General features: G+C 45.7%; 4 protein-coding genes across 5 annotated transcripts; 3 read left to right on the top strand and 1 right to left on the bottom strand.

The window, feature by feature from the left end:
• The window catches only part of LOC124205146 (histone H2A), an 89,797-nt gene that overhangs the window by 53,980 nt on the left and 13,478 nt on the right, over nucleotides 1-22,339 (top strand).
• LOC124205130 (rhomboid-related protein 2-like) lies at nucleotides 1,230-3,790 on the bottom strand. Of its 2 annotated transcripts, none has more exons than XM_046602491.1 (7): nucleotides 3,639-3,790; nucleotides 3,190-3,365; nucleotides 3,091-3,126; nucleotides 2,694-3,023; nucleotides 2,477-2,619; nucleotides 2,187-2,400; nucleotides 1,230-2,118 (listed from the first exon to the last, which is right to left on the bottom strand). In XM_046602491.1, the coding sequence occupies exons 2-7, from the start codon at nucleotides 3,313-3,315 to the stop codon at nucleotides 1,813-1,815; spliced, it is 1,155 nt and encodes a 384-aa protein (XP_046458447.1). In that variant the 5' UTR covers nucleotides 3,316-3,365; nucleotides 3,639-3,790; the 3' UTR covers nucleotides 1,230-1,812. The 2 variants fall into 2 exon arrangements, with proteins under 2 accessions (XP_046458447.1, XP_046458448.1); XM_046602492.1 differs by having other exon boundaries at nucleotides 3,190-3,356; nucleotides 3,639-3,757.
• LOC124205119 (maternal protein tudor-like) lies at nucleotides 4,936-11,949 on the top strand. The gene is made up of 10 exons (XM_046602476.1): nucleotides 4,936-5,092; nucleotides 5,151-6,567; nucleotides 6,631-6,912; nucleotides 6,973-7,279; nucleotides 7,347-7,904; nucleotides 7,973-8,520; nucleotides 8,584-8,832; nucleotides 8,893-9,025; nucleotides 9,084-11,616; nucleotides 11,693-11,949. The coding sequence occupies exons 2-10, from the start codon at nucleotides 5,170-5,172 to the stop codon at nucleotides 11,730-11,732; spliced, it is 6,048 nt and encodes a 2,015-aa protein (XP_046458432.1). The 5' UTR covers nucleotides 4,936-5,092; nucleotides 5,151-5,169; the 3' UTR covers nucleotides 11,733-11,949.
• Nucleotides 12,323-22,301, top strand: LOC124205117 (adenomatous polyposis coli protein-like). 2 transcript variants are annotated; one of them, XM_046602471.1, is made up of 11 exons: nucleotides 12,323-12,415; nucleotides 13,817-14,005; nucleotides 14,089-14,200; nucleotides 14,298-14,627; nucleotides 14,718-14,955; nucleotides 15,030-15,356; nucleotides 15,421-15,731; nucleotides 15,797-18,121; nucleotides 18,207-18,935; nucleotides 19,005-20,602; nucleotides 20,675-22,301. In XM_046602471.1, the coding sequence occupies exons 2-11, from the start codon at nucleotides 13,863-13,865 to the stop codon at nucleotides 22,137-22,139; spliced, it is 7,578 nt and encodes a 2,525-aa protein (XP_046458427.1). In that variant the 5' UTR covers nucleotides 12,323-12,415; nucleotides 13,817-13,862; the 3' UTR covers nucleotides 22,140-22,301. The 2 variants fall into 2 exon arrangements, with proteins under 2 accessions (XP_046458427.1, XP_046458426.1); XM_046602470.1 differs by lacking the exon at nucleotides 12,323-12,415 and adding an exon at nucleotides 12,667-13,040.

Here is a 22,339-nt window from a genome sequence, read left to right as displayed (position 1 = left end):
CGAAAACTACACAATGTCCATCAAAACAGATTTCTTTGATTTGTTTGTAGTCTTTTAAGAAAAAGAGAATAAAACCTGGCCGTAAAGTATAGGAAAGAAAAACGTGCGCATGTAAACAATGTGCAACATATTTTTACTGCTGCTGAATATTAAAAGAAGAAAAACGGACTCGGACACACCGTTGGAACTTTGCCAAAAAATGAGAAAAAAAGTTACACCACCCGATAACTTTACTGTACATATACCTTGACTCCGCTGAGCTGTCGGGCGCCGAGTTCGACGACAGGGAAGCATTACACACATTGGTTATCATTATGGTGCCATGTTATATGGTAACCACGACCACTACTGTAAGCAGCTATATCCAGTACTCACGCTCAAAGGCGGCTGTTTCTTCTTCTTCTTGTGCGCGATAAGTACATTTCTTGAAATAATAACAACAATAATAAACAACACGCGCGCCACACATGTCCCGTTGAGATAGTCTCGCTACTCATTTTTCTTTAGACTCGTTAACTGCTCGCGTCCAGTTATTAGCAATTGAACGGTGTCGCGATTTTTTAAATAGGGGGAAATAATTTCAGTTTAATTACGTAGTATGTATACTCGCCGCCAGTTCCGGTGTTTATTTGTTTGGCTCACTTCCTCGACGTCATTGCTCATTTTCTTTATCACAACATATTTTGTTGAATTTTTGAATAAATTAATTTTATTCATTCAAATTTTTTAAGTATGGAAATATTGAATCAAATTCCCAAATTGGAAATTTCAAAATAAAAAAAAATTAATTTTGATTTTTGCCATAATAATAAAACGATTACAAACAAAATGATTCATAGTATAAATAATACCAGATGAATCAATACAGCGATGTGTTTTTAAAAAAACATTCCCGCGAGGCAGAAAGAAAAAAGAGAAAAAAAAACCTTTACAGAGGCAAACGACCTCCAGGCCGCCGGGTGAACACTCGGCATTGGCCCTCTCTTTCTCTCTAAATATACTGAGTATACTTTTTTTTCGTTCGTTCGTTCGGTCGGTCGTTCGCTCTTCTTGGTGCGTATCTGTTTATACGAGCTGCATTCATTCGGTGTCTCGTGTGATGAATTCAGACAGTTAGATTTTAAAATGAAAAAAGGGCATGGACAATATCCTGGGAATTAAATCAAAATAAAAAGGGGGGAAGAGACTATTCACGCCCAAATGAACACGCAAGACGTGACAAGTGTATCAAATGTTTCAAAAAGTTTCTTTTTTTTATTGATTTTTAATCTCGTTGAATGATTTTAATAAATGCTTTTGATCATGTCAAAATACAGAAAAGAATTTGAATGAATCGAGTTTCCCCCCCAAAATATGAACTAACACATCTAAAAATAACGAGAGCATATTATAGAGAGAACAAAGGTAATTTTGCACTTGTGTGTTTTCCAGCAGAATTTGATGCGTTCTTGGGTCTTTTTTCAAAAGAGGTAATGGGTAAATGCACAATCTCAATCACTCAAATGTCATGGTGTTGAACTGAGAGGCAAGGCGGGTTGGGAGAGAAATACAACAGTAAATAGAGAGAACAGGCACATGTTGGTTTAAGGGCAATAACTTTTTTTTGTTTGGTGCGTGTACCGTACAACATTGTCTTGTCGGTTGTGTGTGTGCGCGTTGGTAATTCCGGGTTGGCAGGCAATGGCGTAGTCCCAAGACGGATTGGGTTTATTGTGCCATTTTCTTGAAAAGAAAAAAATAATTGGTAGCAGCTCGATGGTTGATTGGTTTTTCGTCGGTCGGGAGAAAAAGTTGATGAATTGTAAAATTCGTCTAACGTGGCGGTGGGAAGTGGACGTCCCAGAGGAAGTTGATGGCGATAGCTGCGGCCATGAGAGCGACATATACGGTGAAGCAGATCCACCAGGCGACCTTCTCCCACCTTTCGACTTGCAAATTTCGCAGGACGTTGACGCCGACCAGGAGACCCGCAATGGCACCGGCTAAATGGGCGGCGTAACCCACCTTCGTGTCGACATTCTCGACGTAGCGGTAGTAAATGGCAGTGCCAACGTCGACGACCACCAAGATGACGATGAACAATAAACGCCAAATGGCGAATTCCATTTCTTTCCAATTCTGGGAAATCGATCAAAACGGATTAGACTCGGATGCAAAACACGACGAATGATTTATATCGTTTTTACCAGAATCAAACTGGCCAGGTGGGCCAACAATAAGGCGTAGACTCCACCCGATGCACCTGCCAGATAAACGGTTGGATCGAGAACGGAAGTGCCCAGGGAGCCGGCAATCACTCCCGCTACGTAGATGATGAGAACTCGCCACCAAGAATGAACCATTTCCAATGGAATACCCAGCACGACTTGCACCAGAATATTGGTACCGATATGGATAAATCTATCATTGAAAAGAACAATAAGATAAAAATCACAAGTTGATTTCACTTTAATATTTGTGTTGTTGGGGTTATTACCCGGCGTGAATCAGCATGTAAGAGAGGAAGCGCCAGGCTTCGTATCTCTTGTAAGGATCGTAGATCAGAGGAGATTTGAACGGAACTGGTCCGTTCGGTCCGACTTCGCCCATTTCGATGGCGTAATAGATGAACACACCTAACTGTTAATAGAAGCAAAATCAGACTTTAAATGTGCTGAATGATGGGCGAGAAGAAGAACTTGATTTTTTGTTACTTCGATAAGGCTAAGCAGTGGCATGAGCACTGGAGGTGGGCAGCATTTGTATTCTTCCAAACCAGATTTTACGACATTGGTTCGTTCGCCTCTCGGCACGACGACGTAGGCAGCCGTCCTCATCATCATATTTAGCTTCGGGTAGAGTACACCCAAATCGTGAGTGCGGACTAGAGTCATGAACTCGCGGAAATCCAGCACGCCGTTGCGATCTCTGTCGGCCATCCAGACAATCTCGTTGATCACCGAAGCGGGAATGGTAGAATCCGCACGTCTCAGTAGGGAAGCCAGCTCCCCTAGTGGTATAGCACCGTCATGGTCTTGGTCAAACTAGAAAACAATATCAACATATAGGTGAGATGCAGATTACAACTCGTGTGGGAAATTGCAAACTTACTTGATCGAAAATGGGTTTCCATTTCTGCAACAACGCCTGAATTGTTAAAGTAAAGTAATGTTTAGGTTAGCCAAATGTTGCTTGTAATCGAGGACTTACCCTGTCTTCTTCTAGGTTACTCATTTCAATATCCATTCCGGTAAGATTGGGGTAGAGCTGATTGTCCCCCTCACTGCGACTGCTGGTCTGCCGCCCAAATGAGTAGTGCCTGCCTGTAGTGGGCATGTTGACTTCTTTGGGTGCTGCTTACTTTCAGCCTGAACCAACTGCAAGCCCTAAGCGGTGAAGTCACAAAGACGTATGATAAGTATAGAGCAAGAAAAGAAAAGTACGCCTGCCCGCCGCAAGAATTTACGAAGCGTGAACGATCGAAACCCACGGATATCCGGTTGGTGTGACGAATTTGTAATCAATGAGTCACCACCAATGTACACAAAGGCACATCTTATATTGTAAACAATCGGCAAAAATGGTGCGATTGACGCCATCGATAGAATTAAATTTCCAATGTGAATATCTACATTTTTGAAAATAAACGAAACAATTACCAAACGGTGAAGCAGCAAATGTGTGGAGCTCTTTTTATAAATAAAATAAAGCTCCCGAGCACCCAAAACGGCCAAACACCTCCTCGTCCTCGCCCCTGTTGTGAAACCACAGCAGACAGCTTGCTTCGGTTACTATGGAAACGCGACAGGTGTAGCAAAGCAACAGGTTATTTTAAATTAAGTTTTATTTCTTTATGAAAAGACATAATCTTTTGCTTTCTTCATCTATAAACACCTACAAACCCGTTTTAACCTTAAGTAACAAAAAAGATTAAACATAACAAACTTATAGGAAAACCAGTTGTATTTCTTGAACGCTAGATGGCTTCGAGGTATAACAAATGGATTGCGGAGTGCGGAATTTTGCTCATGATATGTTTTCGTTTTTTCTGCTCACGTTTGCATTTGGTTGAGTCTATTGCCACGACTTTCCGTCTGCTTTTTCGTTACGTGACGGACCCCACAACTTGACTCCATGGCTGGAAGATCGCTTTTGGGTTCTCTTTCACGAGGCGGATTGCAATGAGAGATCTGCTTGCGCATAATTCAAGAAGACGTAATAGCAAATTCTACTGCAGTTCACTAGTTTCAGCTATATGCATTAATGGGTTATTAACTTATTAGATCGAATGTTGCGGACCTTCGGCTTGGCAAGACTATCAACATTTCAATAGAGTTGTTCCAGATGAGTGCCGCAATACAGCAAATGGCAAACTGCAATCAAACGGTTGCGCCGAAGTATTTGCCCGCCGGATGGAGCCAAAAACCGGCTGTCTTTCTGGAATCGCTTTACTGCTCGTTGTCATTCAGGTTATTCATCAAAATAATCTAATATTTAGTATATTAAAGTAAAATTTAAATTTTGATTACGTTTTCTAGATAATAGATACTGTCCATAGGCACGAAAAACAATTTCGCAAGAAAGAAGGAACGATAAGCCATATCGTGTTGTACGTATAAATACTAAAGTTTAGAACGTTAAATCACTTACATTCTGCAAAAATTGTTCTGTTTAATAAACGGTTTTTCTTGTAAGTCGTTACTCTGATTTCCGGCTGGATTTCTCGTTCGAAAAAAAAATTCAATGAAAAAATATTTATCTCGTTCAACAAAATTCAATGACGAAATTAGTTATCAGAAAAAAAATATTACTCAGAGGGTCAGAGCTATATCTCTAGATTACTTAACATATAATTTGTTATGAATTAAAATTAATTGGGAAATGAAATAAAATTTTGTTTTAGGAATTTTTATGGCAACATTGCTTGTGCTATGCCGCAAAATGGTTTCGCGGACTTTCGCCTCTTTTCTTTCGGCTGCTCCCTGCTCACTGCTCACTCAGTTTGCATTTTGCCATAATTTGTTCAATTTTATCCCTCCTCTGAACACAACGTCTACCGAGTCTTAGAAATTTGTTCTTCAAGATCGCCCTTGAGTTAATTTAACTATTTGGGGTAAGCACTTAAATCTATACATGTCGATATCTGTAGCCTTATTGTTCGTTTCTTTTAGTGTGTTTTTCTCATCCGGAATGGCGGGCGTTAGTTACTTCAACGTCTACGTAACGCACGTGGTCGAAACCGTGGAATGCCAGGAGAAACCCAACTATTGCAACCTCATTTTTTGGGGTCAAAAAGATCGCGGATTATCAGCTAAGATGGAAGAACAGATTGCAGCATGCAACTTTGATGCTTCCCCTCGACCCTTGCTCACTGATCTCAAGAAAGAGAAGCATTTCTGTGTCCTAGTTAACAACAGTTGGGTCAGAGCCACCATCAGCGATTATTCTGTTGATAGAAATGGGAACCTCGAAGTATTCTGCATTGATTATGGCCATACTGTCATGGTTCCGCTGGCTTGCATCAAACTTATTCCTTCCACCCTGCCCTTCATCAGTTCCTGCCATCCTTTGGCCACAAAGTTTCTTTTAGCTGATGTTGTGATAGAAAAGGGTATACGGGGAAAAGAACCAGTCCTTCAGTACTTACAAAGAAACATAGCTAACAAGAATGTCAAAGCTGTGTCCCTGGGTATCCGAGATGACTTTGAGGGAGTAAGAATCTATTCATATGAGGTGCTTGTTGCAAAGCTATTGGTGGAAAGTCTCCTCGGAACTCCAGCGGCTACTTACATTGATGCTGTTAAACAACCTGTACCTAATCACCGCCAACTTTCCGTCACATCAATCTCACCACCTCCCATGACGAATTCGCACCACAGGGCACGCTCTGTGATGTCGGTGAGTCACAAGATGCTGAACGCTGCCTCATCTCAAAGCAAAGCATTTCCTGGTGTATCGTACACGGCTTCCTGTTTGGAGATGAATGTGATCCACACAGTCATGGTAACTTTTGTGCAGAACGGACCACACAAATTCGTTATTCAGCGCAAAAACAGTGACGCTGTGGAAAAACTGACCAACCTTTCAAAGAAGTTATCCGAGTTTGCCGCTCTCAACTCCAAAACTCTGGTAAATGTCGATCGTGGCACCCCCTGCATCGCAATCTCCTCTCGAGATAAGCTGTTCCATCGCGGCATAATTACGCTGGTCGAAGACGTCAGATACGCCAATGTGTATTTCGTCGATTATGGCTACTCTGAACTGGTTGATCTGCAATCTTTGTTCGAAATCCCAGCCGACTTCATCTCCATCGAATTGTTCGCTTATCGCGTTGCGCTGGAAGATGCCGCAAGCTTGACCTTCGACAAAGTTTCGGAAAATTTTACAAGATTGGTTTTGTACCAAACCTTTAAATGCCATGTGACCAGAGAAACTATGCCGCAATCGGTCATTCTTATGGATGATGCTGGTCGTACCGTCAAAGATTTAGTCCTTGCATCAGTAGCAGATTCCAGACCACCACTCAACATTTCTGAATTACTAAAAACAGCGCCACTATCTCCTATTACCGCTGCTGGGAATATCAAGGTGATTTTAAGTTTAGCTACAACATTTTTACATTTCTATATTAATAGTATTTTTCTATTGTAGGTTGCCACAGTGGAAGTCGGGGCAGTGGAAGATCTTTTCGTTACTTGCGTGGGTTCTCCTGGAAAATTTTTTGGCCAGTTTGAAAGACGTCCCGTGGTAGAGTTGAATGCTCTTAAGAGCGAACTAGAGTCCACCTATTCAAGCTGCATTCCAGGTCAGCCATCACAGATTCCTTTGCTCTATGCTGACGTCAAGAGTCACATTGGAGACTACGGGGTTATCAAATGGTCATCCGACGGCCATTTCTATCGAGTCCAGATTGTCGAGGAGTTCGCCCATGATGTAATGTTTTCATAGTCAGTTTTATGCGACATTTTAATTTAATGTAAAATCTATTTGCAGGTGGCCATCACTTTTGTTGATTACGGGAACAATATCAGAGTTTGTCGTCAGGAAATCTGGGCCCCGGCTAGCAGCCTTAAGTGGTTTTCCAGACCATCGTTTGGAATCAATTGCATCGTTCCTGGAATAACTTTAACTGAAAACGAATGGGCTCTCCTGGTCAATGACAAATCAGTTCGTGTTAAGCTCGGCCAGCCCAATAATAAAGTTTATCCGGCTACCTTCGTGAATATGTCCTTCAATAACGTCATCCGCCCACTAAGTGCATGCTCCAATCTATCACCAATAGCTCAAGAATTTGATCCAGGTAAAATATGTTATTCCCGTAAAAATTCTTCAAAAATTTACCTAGTTGCTTACCTTTTATTTTATAGTTAGAGGTGCGGTGCCACAGGTCACGAATCGTAAACTTGAATTTGATGCTCCAGGCCAGTCAGGGTTGCGGAATGCCATCCCTAATATTGTCGTGGAAAATGGCCAAATGCCCAATCACAGCCTCTTAGAAGATTCGTGGGGTATTCCAGTTCTTAAAAACAATGTTCTTGAAGATTCATGGGGTATACCGATGCAGTCCACGAAGGCTATAACAGTGGAACCACCCCGGCAGAAAAGTGACCGTGTTTCTTCGGTGAGTTCCACTCGTTCCAGTGCCGGCCGGAATCCAGAAGAGAAAATGGATTGGGAAAGCGCTGAGCCGAAGGAGTTACCCAGGGAGCCTACACCCATCTCTCGGCCACTTGAAATCCCCAAGCGGGTTATGCCAATTTCACAGCCCACAAAACTTGTTTATCCACATCAAACAGGATTGGAAGGCGCAACCAAAAACCTTGAAATTGTTTTCGTCGAGGACCCGAACAGCTTTTACTGCCACTTAATCGAGGCTGTTCCACTTCTCGAAAAGTTAATGGACAATTTGGCCACTGCGTACTTGGGTAAATTTGAAAGAATTTTTGTTTAAAAAAGGATCACCACTGAATACGAATTCTATTTTACATTTCAGCCGCTCCTAAAGAGCCTCTTGGTTGCATTGAAGTGGGTGTGGCCTGTGTCGCCCAGTATACCGAAGATAATAACTGGTACCGCGGCCAAATTTTGAACGTTGGAGCAACGGAAGTTGAAGTGCTATTTGTAGACTACGGCAACAAGCAGCGTACCCCCGTAACTCTACTGAAAGCGATTGAACAGGAGTTTGTCAAACTACCGGCTCAGGCTTATCATTGCTCCTTGGCGGGCGTTCAAGACTGCTCACGTTCCTGGACTTTACAAGATAAGACGCTTTTGGAGGAAGCTGGCATGGGCAAACCGCTCAAAACTACAGTTTCTGATCACCGTGAAAATGATAAATACCTCGTCCGCCTGGTGGATGAAAGTACTCGTCCTCAAGTCGTGATCAACGATCTTTTCGCTCCGCCTCGCGAAATCGTTCCTGTTCCTGATGTTTTCAGTTATTCGTCGCTTCCCACTTCTGATCTGACGAATGTCAACGTTGTTTGGTTTTCCAATGTTGGTCGTTTCTTCTTAAGTCCTGACAATCTCGAATCGTATCAGGTAATTTTTTCCCCAGTGTTATTGAGGGTTTTTAAAATATCATTTTTGTTTCTTTGTTCACAGCATGATTTAGACCAGTTAGAAGAACATTATTCGGCCTTGTCTGGTGATGAGCTCGTTGAGGATTCACCGTGCGTCGGCCTTCCCTGTGTTGTCAAGTTCAAAGACGATGGACGCTTTTATCGGTCTGAAATTCTATCGATCCGTGGATCATTCGCTAACGTGATTTTTGTTGATTACGGCAACGAGCAGGAAACTGCCCTGAAAGAGTTAAAGCGAATTCATCCACGTTTCTTGAAGTTTCCTCAATTGGTAAGTTTTGTGTTGCCTCTTATTTAGCAATTCATTGATGGTTTTTATTTTTCAATGCAGACTTGGCAATGTAGATTGAACAACGTCATCATGCCAGATTCGGAAATCTTTTACAGTCAAGATTTGAAGGATCATATAAAAGCTTGCTTTCCTGAAGGACTTATCCTTGGAGCTCGTTTTCATGAACCTACAGGTTTTATTTTATTAATATTTTCGTATTGAATCACAATTTAAATTTATTCGTACTACAGGCGGTGTTTATCCTGTGGATTTAGCCGTACCAGATATTGGAGACGCCGCTAATTATTTAGTGAAAAACAAAGTTCTTTGTCGTCACAATACCTGCATGGGTCAAGAAAAAGAAGTGAAATTTCCTCCACAGAATTTTGATTTCGTTCCAGACGAGATAATCTCAACTACTGCCTTTTTGCCTTTTGTCAAAACACCGCTGGAATTTTGGATCCAGTTGGAATCGGAATCGGTCGAAGCTATCATGGAACAATCGGATAAACTCGCCACTGAGCCCGACTTTCTAAATAACAAGAGCAACTTCGTTCCGGTCGTTGGCAAATCCTGCCTCGCTTTCTTTGCTGAAGATGAGCGTTGGTATCGGGCTACTGTGGAATCTTTGGAGCAAAACTCGGCCATTGTCTACTATGTAGACTATGGAAATACTAACAGCGTTGGACTGGAACACCTGAGAGATCTGCCACCATTACTTGCGGAGAAACCACCCATGGCTTTCAAGTGCTGTTTGGCTGGAGCCGAGTCTCCCATTTCCAAGGAAGTTACGGAAGCTTTTCTTGCTCTTGCATTGGACCTTGTAGCCACCGTCAAGGTGGTCAAAGTGGTCGACGAGATTTTGCATGTTCGTCTCTGCAACACGGCTGATGGTGTCGACTTGGGAGAGAAGATTCAGCTGCCCACCAAACCGGTAGAATTGGAGGTTTACGTGTGCTACTCAATTTCTCCAGATAGGTTTTGGGTTCAGCGGAAGGAAGACGAGAACAGAATAGCAGAGATTCAGAATCAACTCGGACTAGAGCTGCAGGGGCCAAATATGGGATCATTCCAGCTACAAGGACATCCGGTTGCTGGACAAATGTATGCTGTCTTCCACCCGGTTTATGAAAACTTGTATCGAGCTCTTGTCAAGTCTTTCGATAGCTTTTCTGGACTTGCTGAAATTCAGTTCGTTGACTACGGAGATGATCATAAAGTTTCCGCGAAGGATTTTCTCCATCTGCCAGAAAATTTGAAAAAAATCCCGCCCATGTCGTTCGAATCCTGCTTGAACCTTCAATCGAGACCGAAGCACTGGCCAGAAGAGGCGTTGAAGTACTTCATCTCAATTTGCTCTCCAGAAATCGTCTTTCAAGCCAAACTTGGAGTTAAAGCTGACGGCATTCAACAAATTGATTCGCTGCAAGCTCAGGAAGAAAACGTCATCGAAGTGTTGAATTCCAAAATCAAGCAGTCTCAATTGGAGCAAACTGGAAGAGTTTTTGGCATCCTGGAATCGGTTTCTAAATCTTTGAAACAAGTAGAAACGCAGATGCATCCAGTAATCCGACCTAGCACGGAGCTGATCAACGATATGAATGGAATTCCCGGTCAAGTCATTTCGTCCAAAGCCATTGTTGTTTGCCTGAATTCACCCACTGCCGTTTGGCTTCATTTGGATCCCTCTGCTGCCGATGACATCATGAACTCCATCAAACAATACACGCAGCAGCCGGAATTCGCCCAGATTTGCCCGCTCGAACCAGTCGTAGGAGTCTCTTGTTTGGCTCTTTTCCCCGACGACCAACTTTGGTATCGCGCTGTTGTCGAATCTGTGGATCAAAGCTCGGTCACTGTCAATTACGTCGACTTTGGAAATTCATCGCCTGTTGGTGGGGACCAACTTCGACCTATTCCCCCAGCGCTCGTGGTGAAACCTGCACTGGCGTTCAAGTGCGCGCTGGATGGAGCTGACAGAGTAACGGACAATTTGCCGTCCACTAAAAAATGTCAGGATGCTCTCTTCGATCAATTACTTTCTGTAACGTTTGTTGAGAAAACGCAGAAGCACATCTTTGTGAGATTGCGGGATTCGGATGGTCACGATTTGAACGAGAAACTGGGTCTACCTACTGCACCCACCAATGTGAGACTGGAAAATCAACGAACGAATGCTTCATCGACCCTAGTCAGCACGCGACCTATTCCAGGAGCAGAAGATGTCAGAGTGTCATACATCAAGTCGGCTGGCATGTTTTGGATCCAACGCGAGAGCAATTGTGAAGAAATTGAACAAATCCGAGACACTCTTAGGCCATTGGACAGCAACGACTCGCCGAATGTGCCACCACTCAGCGTGAAAGAAAACGTTCTCTACGCGGTTATGCATCCGGAATACAACCGCTTCTACCGCGCCCGAGCTAATCAAATCAACGGAGACTGTGCCGAGGTGTATTTCTTGGATATTGGATACACCGATTGGGTCCCGCTGTCTAGCATTCGTCCCTGCCCGGCTATTTTGAAGTACATTCCAGCCATGGCCAACGAATGCACGTTTCGATCGCCCATCTATCCGGATCAGTACAGCGAAGAGATTCGGAAAGCTTTCAGTGATGCAACCGAAGGCGTTGTCTGTCAGGCTGTTTTCAGCGGTCCACAACCGAGCCAAGGCATTCAGTGCATCGAATCGCTTTTTGCCAAAGGCGTCAATGTGGGCAATCTCCTTTATAATTTGATTTCGTCAATCGCCCCACAATCAGGAACGTCGGGCGGGTTTGGCAAGTAAGTTTCATTTTGTCCAAACCAATTTAACTAACGGGTAAAAACAAAAATCGTTCTTTTTTTTTATGCGTTTTAGTTTACCATTATTCCCCAGCAAACAGCAAAGAGGGCTTTGAAAAAAAAAAGTTGATGATTTCAGAAGTTTTATGTTGTTTTTTTGAACAATAAAAAAATGTGCTGTTGATTCTCATTACTACGTATATACCCAATTATGTGTTGGAACCAAAATCCATTCTTCATTCCTCCGATTATCTTTTGCATCCAAAATTGTTCATTCCTCGTCCCAATTCTGTGTTGGACCCAGAATTTTAATACATCATTTCCGTTTTCAAAGCTGTTTTCGAGTGTGCTGTCACCCGAGTTTTTATTCCTCGGAATTCCTCGTCGAGCGTGAATGGCTTATGATCTTTTTAACGATAGGATTGTTAAGTTTCTTTTTCTTTTAACATTGTTGGGTAATAACAGGCACATTCTTTTCGATCTCGAGGCCAGAAAAGACGCGGAATCTCGGTTAAAATTGGAACGCTTCCATCGCCGGCCAATGCGTCGGCGGTGTGAAGAGCAAGTATCCGTAAAAAGTAAAGGAAGCGAGCGAATGTTTCTGAAAGAAAGCGGAGTGGCCTAGTGCGTTGAGTGACTCAAAAACAAAAACAAAAAAACAAAAAAATGAAAGCAGCGTAGTCTAGAACTGGAACTCTTCCATTGTGTGTGCGCTGTTTTTCCTCCGGAGTTGATATTCGAAAAATCTCCAGTCTAATTTTGTAACTTATTATAGTACTATCGGATATTATCGTCACAGGTTAGTGCAAAAATGTCTTTCATTGAAAAAATATATTTTGTTGTTTATTAGGAATTTAGTAAAAATCCATCAAAACTGATGGATGCTTTGACAGGAATGATTGAAACTGGGTTGATGTGTAAAGTAGAGCAGCAGATCCGACTCAAAATTATTTGAAATCTTTGGCTTTTTGTTTTCAAAACGAACCCTCAGGGAATTTACTTACTCTAGCGCCATCTACGATTCGTAATGTTAACTCTGTTCAAGCAGTCGAATAGTCATTCTTTTCGTAACACACGCAGTATTTGGAAGCCTTGTTGTAAACTTAAATCTTTTCAAATTCCCTTCATAATAGTGGTTGATGTAGGGTCCAAACTCTCGATATTAATTGTTGTCTTTTATTGTTGAACCTGGTTAAACTATTTTAGCTTTCACACCAGTTATCAAGTTGTATGAAGTGTGTTTTTCCCTTAAGTTACTTTGTCGAACGTGACGGCCATTCAAGAAGTTTGAGTCTGTCATCCAATTAACAGTGTTACAAATCTAGTGATATCACCAACACTTGCAAATTGAGTCATGAAGTCCTGTCAAAAATGAAGCTTGCAGTATTAAGTCTTCCAAAAGAATCGTGTATGGTTGTCTTAAGGTAATACTTGTTTTTCAGTAATGTTTCTTTACCAGATAATTTAAGGGATTTTATGTATTCGTCTGGTATCAGTGATGTTAATTCAATTGTTGTTATTTAAATGTCAAGAAGACTCAACCAAGTGTCAGAGTTGTGCTAGTTTTAATATTTAGCTGTACATTCTTTGTCTCGTTTATAGACATATAGAACCTCACCAATAAACAATTTAACCTTGAGACAAGATTTAACTACACTGCAATAGTCTTGTAAATATTGAATGTCTTTTCAAATTTCAATAGTTGGCTTTTGAATATTGGTAATTAAACTAATTATCATGATTGAATTTGGTTCCTGCTTTCCAATTTCCTGTAACATTATACAGGCTTTACTACGTTCCAATTGCCAGGTTCTGTTTCTTGTTAGGAAATCCTATATTGGTTTGAGGTTGATCAAGTTATTTGTAATACATAATGGAATAGAAGTGATCATGATCCCCCCTTCCGTTTCAGCCTTAGTCGGCTACTCGGTGCCAAGTATTGATCGCTTGGCGAGGGAGTCGATGCGCCTGCACCCTACGCACTCTATTCCACTCCACCCCTTGTCTATACAGAACCCGCAGCCCTCCTTCCCCCACGACCCTCTATTTTTTTCTTTTTTTTCATTTATATCTATATATTTTCTTCTCTTTTACTGTTTTTCCTGAACCCCACCCTTTGTCATCATGAAAGGTTTCGTTCTGTGTGGAGTCCCGTTTTTGTGATGAAGTACAGTAGTTGACTCATGACTCTCGCCCACAGATCGTGCTGAAACAAGAACAACACTGAGTGATAGAGAGGAAGGACCATGGCAGCCGGTGCCAACAATGCGGAAGCTGAACGGGCATTCAGTCGGGCCCAGCTAAAGTTGAATCTCAATCTTCCGTCCATCGACACTCCTCGCAGTCTGAGCGACCTCCAGTCCATCGCTCACGAGATCCAGCGTCAAAAGTAAGTTGGCCTATTACCACTTTGAAATTTCAGATTAAATTTTTTAATGCCCACTGTTTTTTTTTGTGTGTTATTGTGCGTAGGAATGAAGTGCTTTGTCATCTGAAACATGAGGATAAAGATCGTCACAGTTACTTCACACAGTTGGAACACTTGGCCCGGCAAATGAGGGAACTGCCTTTGCCAACCGACTCGGTATACATTCAATCGATCAATGTCATTGATTTAGAGCTGCTACGCGTTGACACAATCCGTTCATTATCCTTTCTCCCCCTTTTTTTGTTGTCGATAGCCAACACTAGAATACGAACTGGAGCGGACACGGCTAGAGTTGGAAACACAACGGATGCAGGATCGGATGCTTAAAACTTTGGGTCCGACCAGTGAAGTAGTTCGCCGTCGGGAAGAGCGTATACTTCATCTCCGAAAGTTGGATCAGAAATTGGCCGAAATCAACACATTGATTGTCAATCACGTTGGGAAAAGTGAAGCGGCTGCCAGTGATCTCTGCCATACCACATCGACGTCTCCGGCCTTGCCTGGGGATTGGACAAATGACAAGGACATTTGGCTCAGCGGTTCCAGTCTTGATCTTCACCACGAAGACAAGAATGGACATTCGGTGAGACTTTAATTTAAGTTGGAAGCTGTCCAGCTGACCTAGAAAATTTCAGTTTTCTTGTAATTCTCGATTTCTTTTTTGGTTTTGTAGGATACGGCCAGCGTCATGAGTTTCACTTCGAGTATCCACTCGAGTCACGGTATCTCGGGTAGCGGCGGCAGTGGTGGTTTGTTATCAGACAGGGCGCAGAAACCTTCGATGGGTCCAAAAGTAGAAGTAGTCTACAACTTGTTAACAATGCTCTTCTCCCACGATCGCCACAACGTCAGCCAGAAGCTGCTTCACATGTCAGCCAACCCCGAAACGAGGAGTACCCTTCATCAAGTTGGTAAGTTGGAAAGGAAACGGGTCCGCCAACCGGATCATTTGCCAAATTGTAATTGTCTTTTGAAATCTTTCCAGGCTGTATTCCGTTGCTGGTTCAGTTGATTTATAACCAAGACGGCGGAGGCGAAGCTGCCAACCAGGATCGAACCAATTTAGCGAATGCCACCGCCAGCAGCTGGATGCTGACGGAAGCAGACAAAGAGACGAGGGCCAGTGCGGCCCAGGCCCTTCATAACTTGGTGTACAACAGCTGCGACGATCGTAAAGTCAAGAGGGAGATCAGAATTCTCAAACTGCTCGAACTCATTCGTTCCTACGCCGATCGTCTCAGAGATGCCATTTTGCATCAACTGCATCACCACGACCAGGAAATTGATAATCGCCTTCCTTTGCTCCTGGATGGTAATTGCAATTAGTTGTCACAGCTTTTAAACCCGGACTTTTAATGGATGACATTGATTTTTAGATGACATGGATAGCCACCCGTGCGCTGTGGTGACCAACTTGATGAAACTGTCGTTTGATGATGACCACCGCCAAGCCATGAGCCATTTAGGAGCTCTTCAGGGTCTGTCAGAGTTACTACACCTGGATCAATTGGCCCACGGGTCGCTGTGTGATGATGCACAGTGTACCACGTTGCGCCGCTACGCCAGCATGACACTGACCAATCTCACCTTTGGTCACGGACCCAACAAGACCCTACTTTGCTCTACGCGGCCGCTCTTGGCCGTCCTTTCTCACCAGTTAGCTTCGCCTAACGACGATTTGAGACAAGTAACTTGAACCACATTTTTGACATGGAGTTTTGCGTATTGACAATTTAATTTGATTTTGCACAGGTGACGGCCAGCGTGCTGCGTAATCTTTCGTGGCGGGCAGACAGTGCCAGCAAGGATGCGTTACAGCAGACGAATGTTGTTCAGTCGTTGATTACCATGTCGATGGAGACGCATCGAGAATCGACTCTCAAGTCGATGCTGTCGGCCCTGTGGAACTTGTCGTCGCATTCCAGCTGCAACAAGGCCACCATTTGCGCCACTCCAGGATCTTTGGAATTTCTCGTCCGCACGTTGACTTATAAATCAGAGTCGAAGACGTTGTCCATAGTTGAATCCGGCGGCGGCATCGTGAGGAACATCTCCAGTCACATTGCAACTCGCGACGACTACCGAGCCACTCTGCGACGGCACGGATGTTTCCAGATTCTGCTGCATCACCTGCGCTCGCCCAGCTTGACGGTGGTGAGCAACGCCTGCGGAACGCTCTGGAACTTGTCGGCCCGCTGCAAGGAAGATCAGTCGACGCTGCGCGATCTCGGCGCAATTCCCATGTTGCGCAATCTTGTTCATTCGAGGCACAAGATGATCGCGACGGCTTCATCGGCTGCTCTCAAAAATCTGGAATCGGGCGGATTCGGGAGTAGTAACGGTTCACTGACTAACAGCGGCAACGCATCGAGTCACAACACTTCCCTGCAAGCCCGGAAGCAAAAAGCTCTGGAACAGGAGATCGATCAGACGCTGACGGAAATGTGTGACAATATTGATCCTCTCAGCCCACTGGAAGAACCGGCTGGAGTAAGCCCCTTCGACAGGCGGATGTATCGCTCCCTGGGCGGCCACAACACTACCAGTCTATATGGCAGGGCATCCACAGCACCGACTCTGGTGCCAAAAAGCGGATCGACGCCCATCCGGCCAATCCGTTCTTCAAGTTTAGAACGCAAGAACGCCGCCGTCGATGCCATTGCCAATGCTTCCGGTGGGAGTGGTGGCGTAGGCTGCCCAAGAACAATGACTCCATCAGTTTCATCAGCGGCAGCTGCCGGCCCTTCAGCTGCCATGGGATCTCGTTTGCAAGCGACTCGAACGGTTTGGCACTCTCACGAGAACGAGATCAGCTATACATCACTTAACTACGAGGAAGATGACCAACCAGTCAACTATAGCCTCAAGTACACAGAAGAAGTGGTTTCCGTCCCCGTGGCTACTCACTGGACGCCATCTAGGCCGACCAAACCTCCGGTGGATGGGGACAATAATACTGAAGGATCGGATCCGATTCTTCAGAGTGGAGATCAGATGAATCCTAGCACGGTCAAGAAAGCCATGGTGTTGTCGGCTTACCGAGAAACCGACCTGGACGAACCGGAACGTCCCACCGATTTCAGTTTGCGATATCCGGATGAAGATGAAGATTACGCTGCCGATAGTGACACGATGCAAACTTATTGCATGGAGGGCACCCCCTACGAAACGCCCTTCACCCGGTCAAGCGCTGCCTCACTCAGTGATCTCCGTGAAGCCGGGCTGGAAAGTCCGAAAATGGAGCCAGACGACACGGTTGAGAAAGTCGACGGACTCGAAGCTAAACCCAATTGCGAAGAAGACGCCGACGAGGAAGAAGAAGCGGAAGGCGACAAAGAAGTTGAAGGGAAGACGCCGCCTATGCCTCGCCGCTTGCAGCCGGCCAACAAAGAAAGCAAGACGGTGACTTTCAACACGACAGCCGACTGTGAAATCAACTACTCTGAACAGCAGACGCCGCTCATGTTCTCTCGCTCCAGTTCCCTGGAATCGCTCGACAGTTTAGATCAACAGCAAAACTGTCACGACGAGGGATCGGTCGTTAGCGAGTTTAGTCGATTGACTAGTCGAGCCGTCTCGCCCAGTGAACTGCCTGATTCGCCTGGGCAAACCATGCCTTCAAGCCCCCGTCGGCCGCAGGCTCATCATCCGCAGTCTCAGCAGGATCAACAACAACAACAGCAACACCAACACCAGATGCAGCACCAACAACATCAGATGCAGCAGCAACAACAACAACAGTTGCCGAAACCCCTGCAACGCGTCCAGCATGCCGAAGGTGTCTTTGAAGACACCACCAACAATTTCGGAATGGAAGGCACTCCAGCTTTCACCCGAGCTGCTAGTCCACTTAGTCAGCTGTCGTTCGATGACGAACCTTCGTCACCGACGAATCCTACACCCCCACCACCTCCTCCTCCTCCAGTTGTAATCGCTAGTCGACCTCCGATGCCTGCCCCGTCTTCCGTGCCGGCCAGCGCTTCTTCAGCTAGTAGCCAGCTTGTTAATCCTACGTTCAACCGAGTCATTCGTTCCGCGTCGGAGGTCAATTTTCGCAGCACTTTTGATTACGACGAGGTATGAAATGCTTAAACAATATTTTTGTTTTGTTTTGTTTTGTTTTGAAATCGTTTCCTTATTCCTATTGAAATTGTCTATGCAGCCTCGCCGTTTCAACGAAGAAGACAGCCCGGCTCTGACGCGATGGACCAGTTTAAGTTCGTTGCATATTGATGGCGAAGTCATTAGCACAGCCAAATTACTGCCACCCAGTCACGGAGTTGGCAATCTGGATTCAGCCCACTTGACGGAAAGAAAACTGGAGCAGACTGTCAAAGTGGAGGTGGTGTCGATGGCCGTGGCTTCCGATCCTGTACCGATCGAGTCGAACGAGTGGAGCGAAGAGAGCGGCAGCGAAGATGATTTACTCCTGGAAATCATCACGCAAGGAAAGCCAACGAGTCGACAACCTGCACCGCAACCGGCGAAATCCTGTAAACCCGCCACCACGGAAACAGTTGCTCCGCCCGTCTTTCGCCCACATGTTCCCAAATCGGCTAGCGTTCAAGAGTTCTCCCAGCCGGCGGCCCGATCATCCAGCATCCCACCCAGTCACAGTATTGATTCCTGCCTGTCCAAAGGCAACGTCCGTGACATTGTAAGTGATGTCGAAGATGACGACGACGATGACGACGACGAAATGCTCTACGCCTGTATCAGGTCGGCCAAACCAACGGCCAAACCTGTACCTCCGCCTCGAACTTCGAGCATTTCCTCCAAGTCTACCTCATCAGCTCCTCCTCCGCCGCCATCCAACGGAGTGCAGAAGAGTCGCTCTTCTCGCCCACCCATGGAACTTCCAAAATCGGCTTCTTCCGCCTCCTCCAAAGAAGTAAGAGATGACATTTATGAAGTAGTCTGAAATTGCCATTCATTTTATTGGTTTCGTTTGTCTCTGTAGAGAGTACCACCCCTTCATGGGCCGTTTACCAACGTCCGGCAAATGGCGACGCGCGTCAAGAGCTCGTCCGAAGTGGCCCGGACGAGCGGTCGACGTTCTCGTCATTCGAGTCAAGGCTCGAGCCGAATGGGAGCCAGCGGATGCAGCAATAACACGAGCGTGGACCTGGACTACCGTTATTCTTACAAAGTGGAGGACACGCCAGTCACTTTCTCTCGCAATAGCTCCCTGAGCTCACTGAGTGTGAATTCGAATGAGGATGAGCCATCGGCGGAAGACCAAGCTTTGCTGGACAGTTGCATCAGCTGGGGAATGCCGAAATCCAAGAGCGACTACCTCGATGGCCGCTCGGACCAAACCAAGAAAACCAAAGCGACCAAAAGTTCTGGAGCCAAAATTCCCACCAGTCAGAGCTGGAGCGGTGGAGTAAGACGAGCTGGCGACGGCCAAGCAAGTGCTTCTCCATCGACTGTGACAGTCACAACCAGCAGCTCGTTTTCCGCTTTCTCTGCTTCAGCTTCCAACTATACCGGCCACGCAATCGATCCGTCAGACGTTGTGGTCAAATTAGAAGAATCGGACCCGAACGGCCCTCCATCCATGACGCATTCGTCACTCATTCGCATGGAAGCCAACCAGGTAGCTGCTCAGATTCAGAGCCAAGACTCGCTGGATGGATCGTCCCAGTGCAACGATCTCGAGCACTTCCCGTCTTTAACATCCAGCTTCATCGACGGAGCCGCAAGCTGGACGGACTCGACTAGAAAGTCGCCTTCGCTGACCAGAAAAACCCAACAATCGAGTCAGACGGAGAGCAATCGAGGGCGAACACCAGTCAACGGAGCTAATCCATTACTGAAGCAAGCTCTCTCTTCCGGCTTGGTGATTGCTACCGAGCAGTCCAATATGACCACCTCGACTTCCTTCCGCATCGAGAACACAAAACCTCCGGCTGACTTGATGGTCTCCAAGGTGACGGATTCTTTCGCCAGTTTGACCTGCAGCGTCCTGGATCCTTCCTACTTTGACGACGAGCAGCGCCGCGAAGGACTGCTGACTCAGCTGGCCATCATGGAACACACGGTCGACGAGAACGCCAACACGGACAGCAGCGTGTCATCGTCGCCGACCGGAGAGAGACGGAAGCTTACGCCGCGCGACCGGCGCCAGGCCGAAAAGGAACGCTACCAGACTTACACCCTCAACGCCAATCCGGTGGAGGAGAGCGTGGGAAACGGATTCCATCCGGACAACTCGACTCTGAATAACTGCGACGAGGTCAAGAAAACGGCCAAACAGCGCAGATCCTTGGAAAGGGAGCGTTTCATGACGCAAACCATTTCCTCGTCCAACACGACCGGATCGGATGGAGAAACGTCGACAGGGAAAATCGAAACGACGGAATCCGCAAACCAGAAGAGTATGAGTGCCTCTGAATTGTCCGCCTTAGAGATGGATGCCAAAGCTGTCATTCGCACCTTGAAAGAGGAGGTGAAATTGAACCGGCAGAAGAGCAATTCATCCGAATTGATTAGTGAAGATTGTATGCTGGATTGCGAAACGCTTAGTCTGGTATCCAACGAGTCGGAATCGGAAAGGTAAAATTGTTATTGAAAATAATGGCCTAAGAATGATTCGAATTCTAATTGTAACTCTAATCCCGTTGACAGATCCCTGAGCCATCGAGCCAAGCAAATGGCGTTGCATCAAGATGGATTAGAAAACAACGAAATGGGAGAAATGCGGACCAAGACTAAAATCGTTCGACCCGATGATCAGAAATTCCTGGAAGATCCCAATACTGTCAAAGGAATTCGTGGTCGTCGTCGGGTTTTGTGTCCCGTTCGCGTTGCTCCTGTTAACGGACCTAACCGCCCAGTCGTGAACTCATCTCCACCTCAGCAACAACAACAACAACAACAAGTTCATACAGCAATGACACCTTCACCGGCTAAAATGAATGGAACCAAGACCACACCAGTTTCGCGAGCAACTCAGTCTCGAGGTCGAAGCGCCAGCCCTGCTAGTCCGAGCCCTGTCCGTCCTAACCGAACGTCAGCTTTACGCCAAAACACGACCCAGTCACAGAAATCCAAATACCCTTCAGTTCCCGTTCTCGAATCCCAAGTCCGACTGCGATCCAACAGCAAAAGTCCACGAGTCAGCAGCGCTCCGTGCAGTCCTCGGCAGCTTCCGGTGGCAGAGCAGGACACTCAACCACTTAAGAGACGCTCGCTGGAAATGGCCTCTAGGTCTTCGGTAGCTTCGCTCAAGTCAAGCCCGCCGAAATCGGAGAGTGTCCCCGTCATTGATTCTCAGCATCCGCCATTGGCGGTTCTCGGCAAGCAAGGGACGTTCACCAAGGAGAAGTCTTCATCTCCTGAAGGTGCAGCTGCTAAGGAAGAAGAGCAATCGGTCAAAATCCCTCCCAAAGTTCCGCCCAAACCGAAAGTCGCCCCGGCAGCTAAACCGGCTCTACCTAAAAAACCCAGTCGTTTCAACAATGGGCCGAGCCCTCTCTCGTCCCCCCGATCGAAAGGCAGCCCGGCATTAAGCCGACGTTCGGTCAGCAGCGCTAGCATCGGTTCGGATTCGACGTCGGTGACGACAACGTGGAGCGGAGTGGACGAGCAGACGTCGTCGTCAACCCCGCCGCAGAAGCGTACGCCGCCGAAAAAGGTGGTGACGAGTAAAATCGCCAGCTTGTGGAAGCAAGTTGAAGAGAGCCGTAGCAAACAGAAATCGGATCAGCCGGACGTCAGAAAGTGGATCAGCCGAGGAGACAATGCCAAACCGAGTACAGAAGATAAATCCGTCGGTACGGGTTGCAGTCCCGATCAAACGCCAAGACCCATCGTGTCAAGTGGAACATTCGAGAAATTGAGTTCCTTCTCCAATACTCAGCAGGTGCCCGTCATCTCCCCGGCCACCGTCAATAGCCCGTCTAGTGATAAACGATCCCCACCGAGTCGGCTACCTTTCCGGCTTCCGCGTTTCGGGCGTTCCAGCAGCCAGTCGAGTACGCCGACTACCCCTACTCTTCCTACTCCTCCATCACCAAGCTTTGATGTCTCAAATTCCTCTTCTAGTGCCGAAACGGAAGACAAAAGGAAATTCCGGGTCACTGCTCTTTAAAGCTTCCAGTATAATGGATAATCACATAAATAATCACTATCCCTCCCAACCTCCCACAATACTCCCATGTCTTCAGCTTCAGCCGTTTTACTTAATTATCCTGTTTCTTTTTCATTTATTTCTCTCTTGTCGTCTCGATTCAATACAAAATGTAAGAACTAAGAACTACTTTAGTATTTTTTATTCGTTTTTTTTTTGTG

This window comes from Daphnia pulex, chromosome 10 (genome assembly GCF_021134715.1).
Source record: "Daphnia pulex isolate KAP4 chromosome 10, ASM2113471v1".
NCBI lineage: Eukaryota > Metazoa > Arthropoda > Branchiopoda > Diplostraca > Daphniidae > Daphnia > Daphnia pulex.
The sequence above is the reverse complement of the archived record's forward strand: the minus strand, read 5'-3'. Positions and strand labels throughout refer to the sequence as shown.

Coding starts and splice junctions, on each gene's coding strand:
- LOC124205130 (XM_046602491.1), bottom strand. CDS start 3,315: ATGCCCACTACAGGCAGGCACTACTCATTTGGGCGGCAGACCAGCAGT. Junction 2,620..2,693: donor CACTGCTTAGCCTTATCGAA/GTAACAAAAAAT, acceptor TTCTATTAACAG/TTAGGTGTGTTCATCTATTA. Junction 2,401..2,476: donor TACATGCTGATTCACGCCGG/GTAATAACCCCA, acceptor TTTCAATGATAG/ATTTATCCATATCGGTACCA.
- LOC124205117 (XM_046602471.1), top strand. CDS start 13,863: ATGGCAGCCGGTGCCAACAATGCGGAAGCTGAACGGGCATTCAGTCGG. Junction 14,628..14,717: donor AAGACAAGAATGGACATTCG/GTGAGACTTTAA, acceptor TTGGTTTTGTAG/GATACGGCCAGCGTCATGAG. Junction 14,956..15,029: donor GAGTACCCTTCATCAAGTTG/GTAAGTTGGAAA, acceptor AAATCTTTCCAG/GCTGTATTCCGTTGCTGGTT.
- LOC124205119 (XM_046602476.1), top strand. CDS start 5,170: ATGGCGGGCGTTAGTTACTTCAACGTCTACGTAACGCACGTGGTCGAA. Junction 6,913..6,972: donor TCGAGGAGTTCGCCCATGAT/GTAATGTTTTCA, acceptor ATCTATTTGCAG/GTGGCCATCACTTTTGTTGA. Junction 8,521..8,583: donor ACAATCTCGAATCGTATCAG/GTAATTTTTTCC, acceptor CTTTGTTCACAG/CATGATTTAGACCAGTTAGA.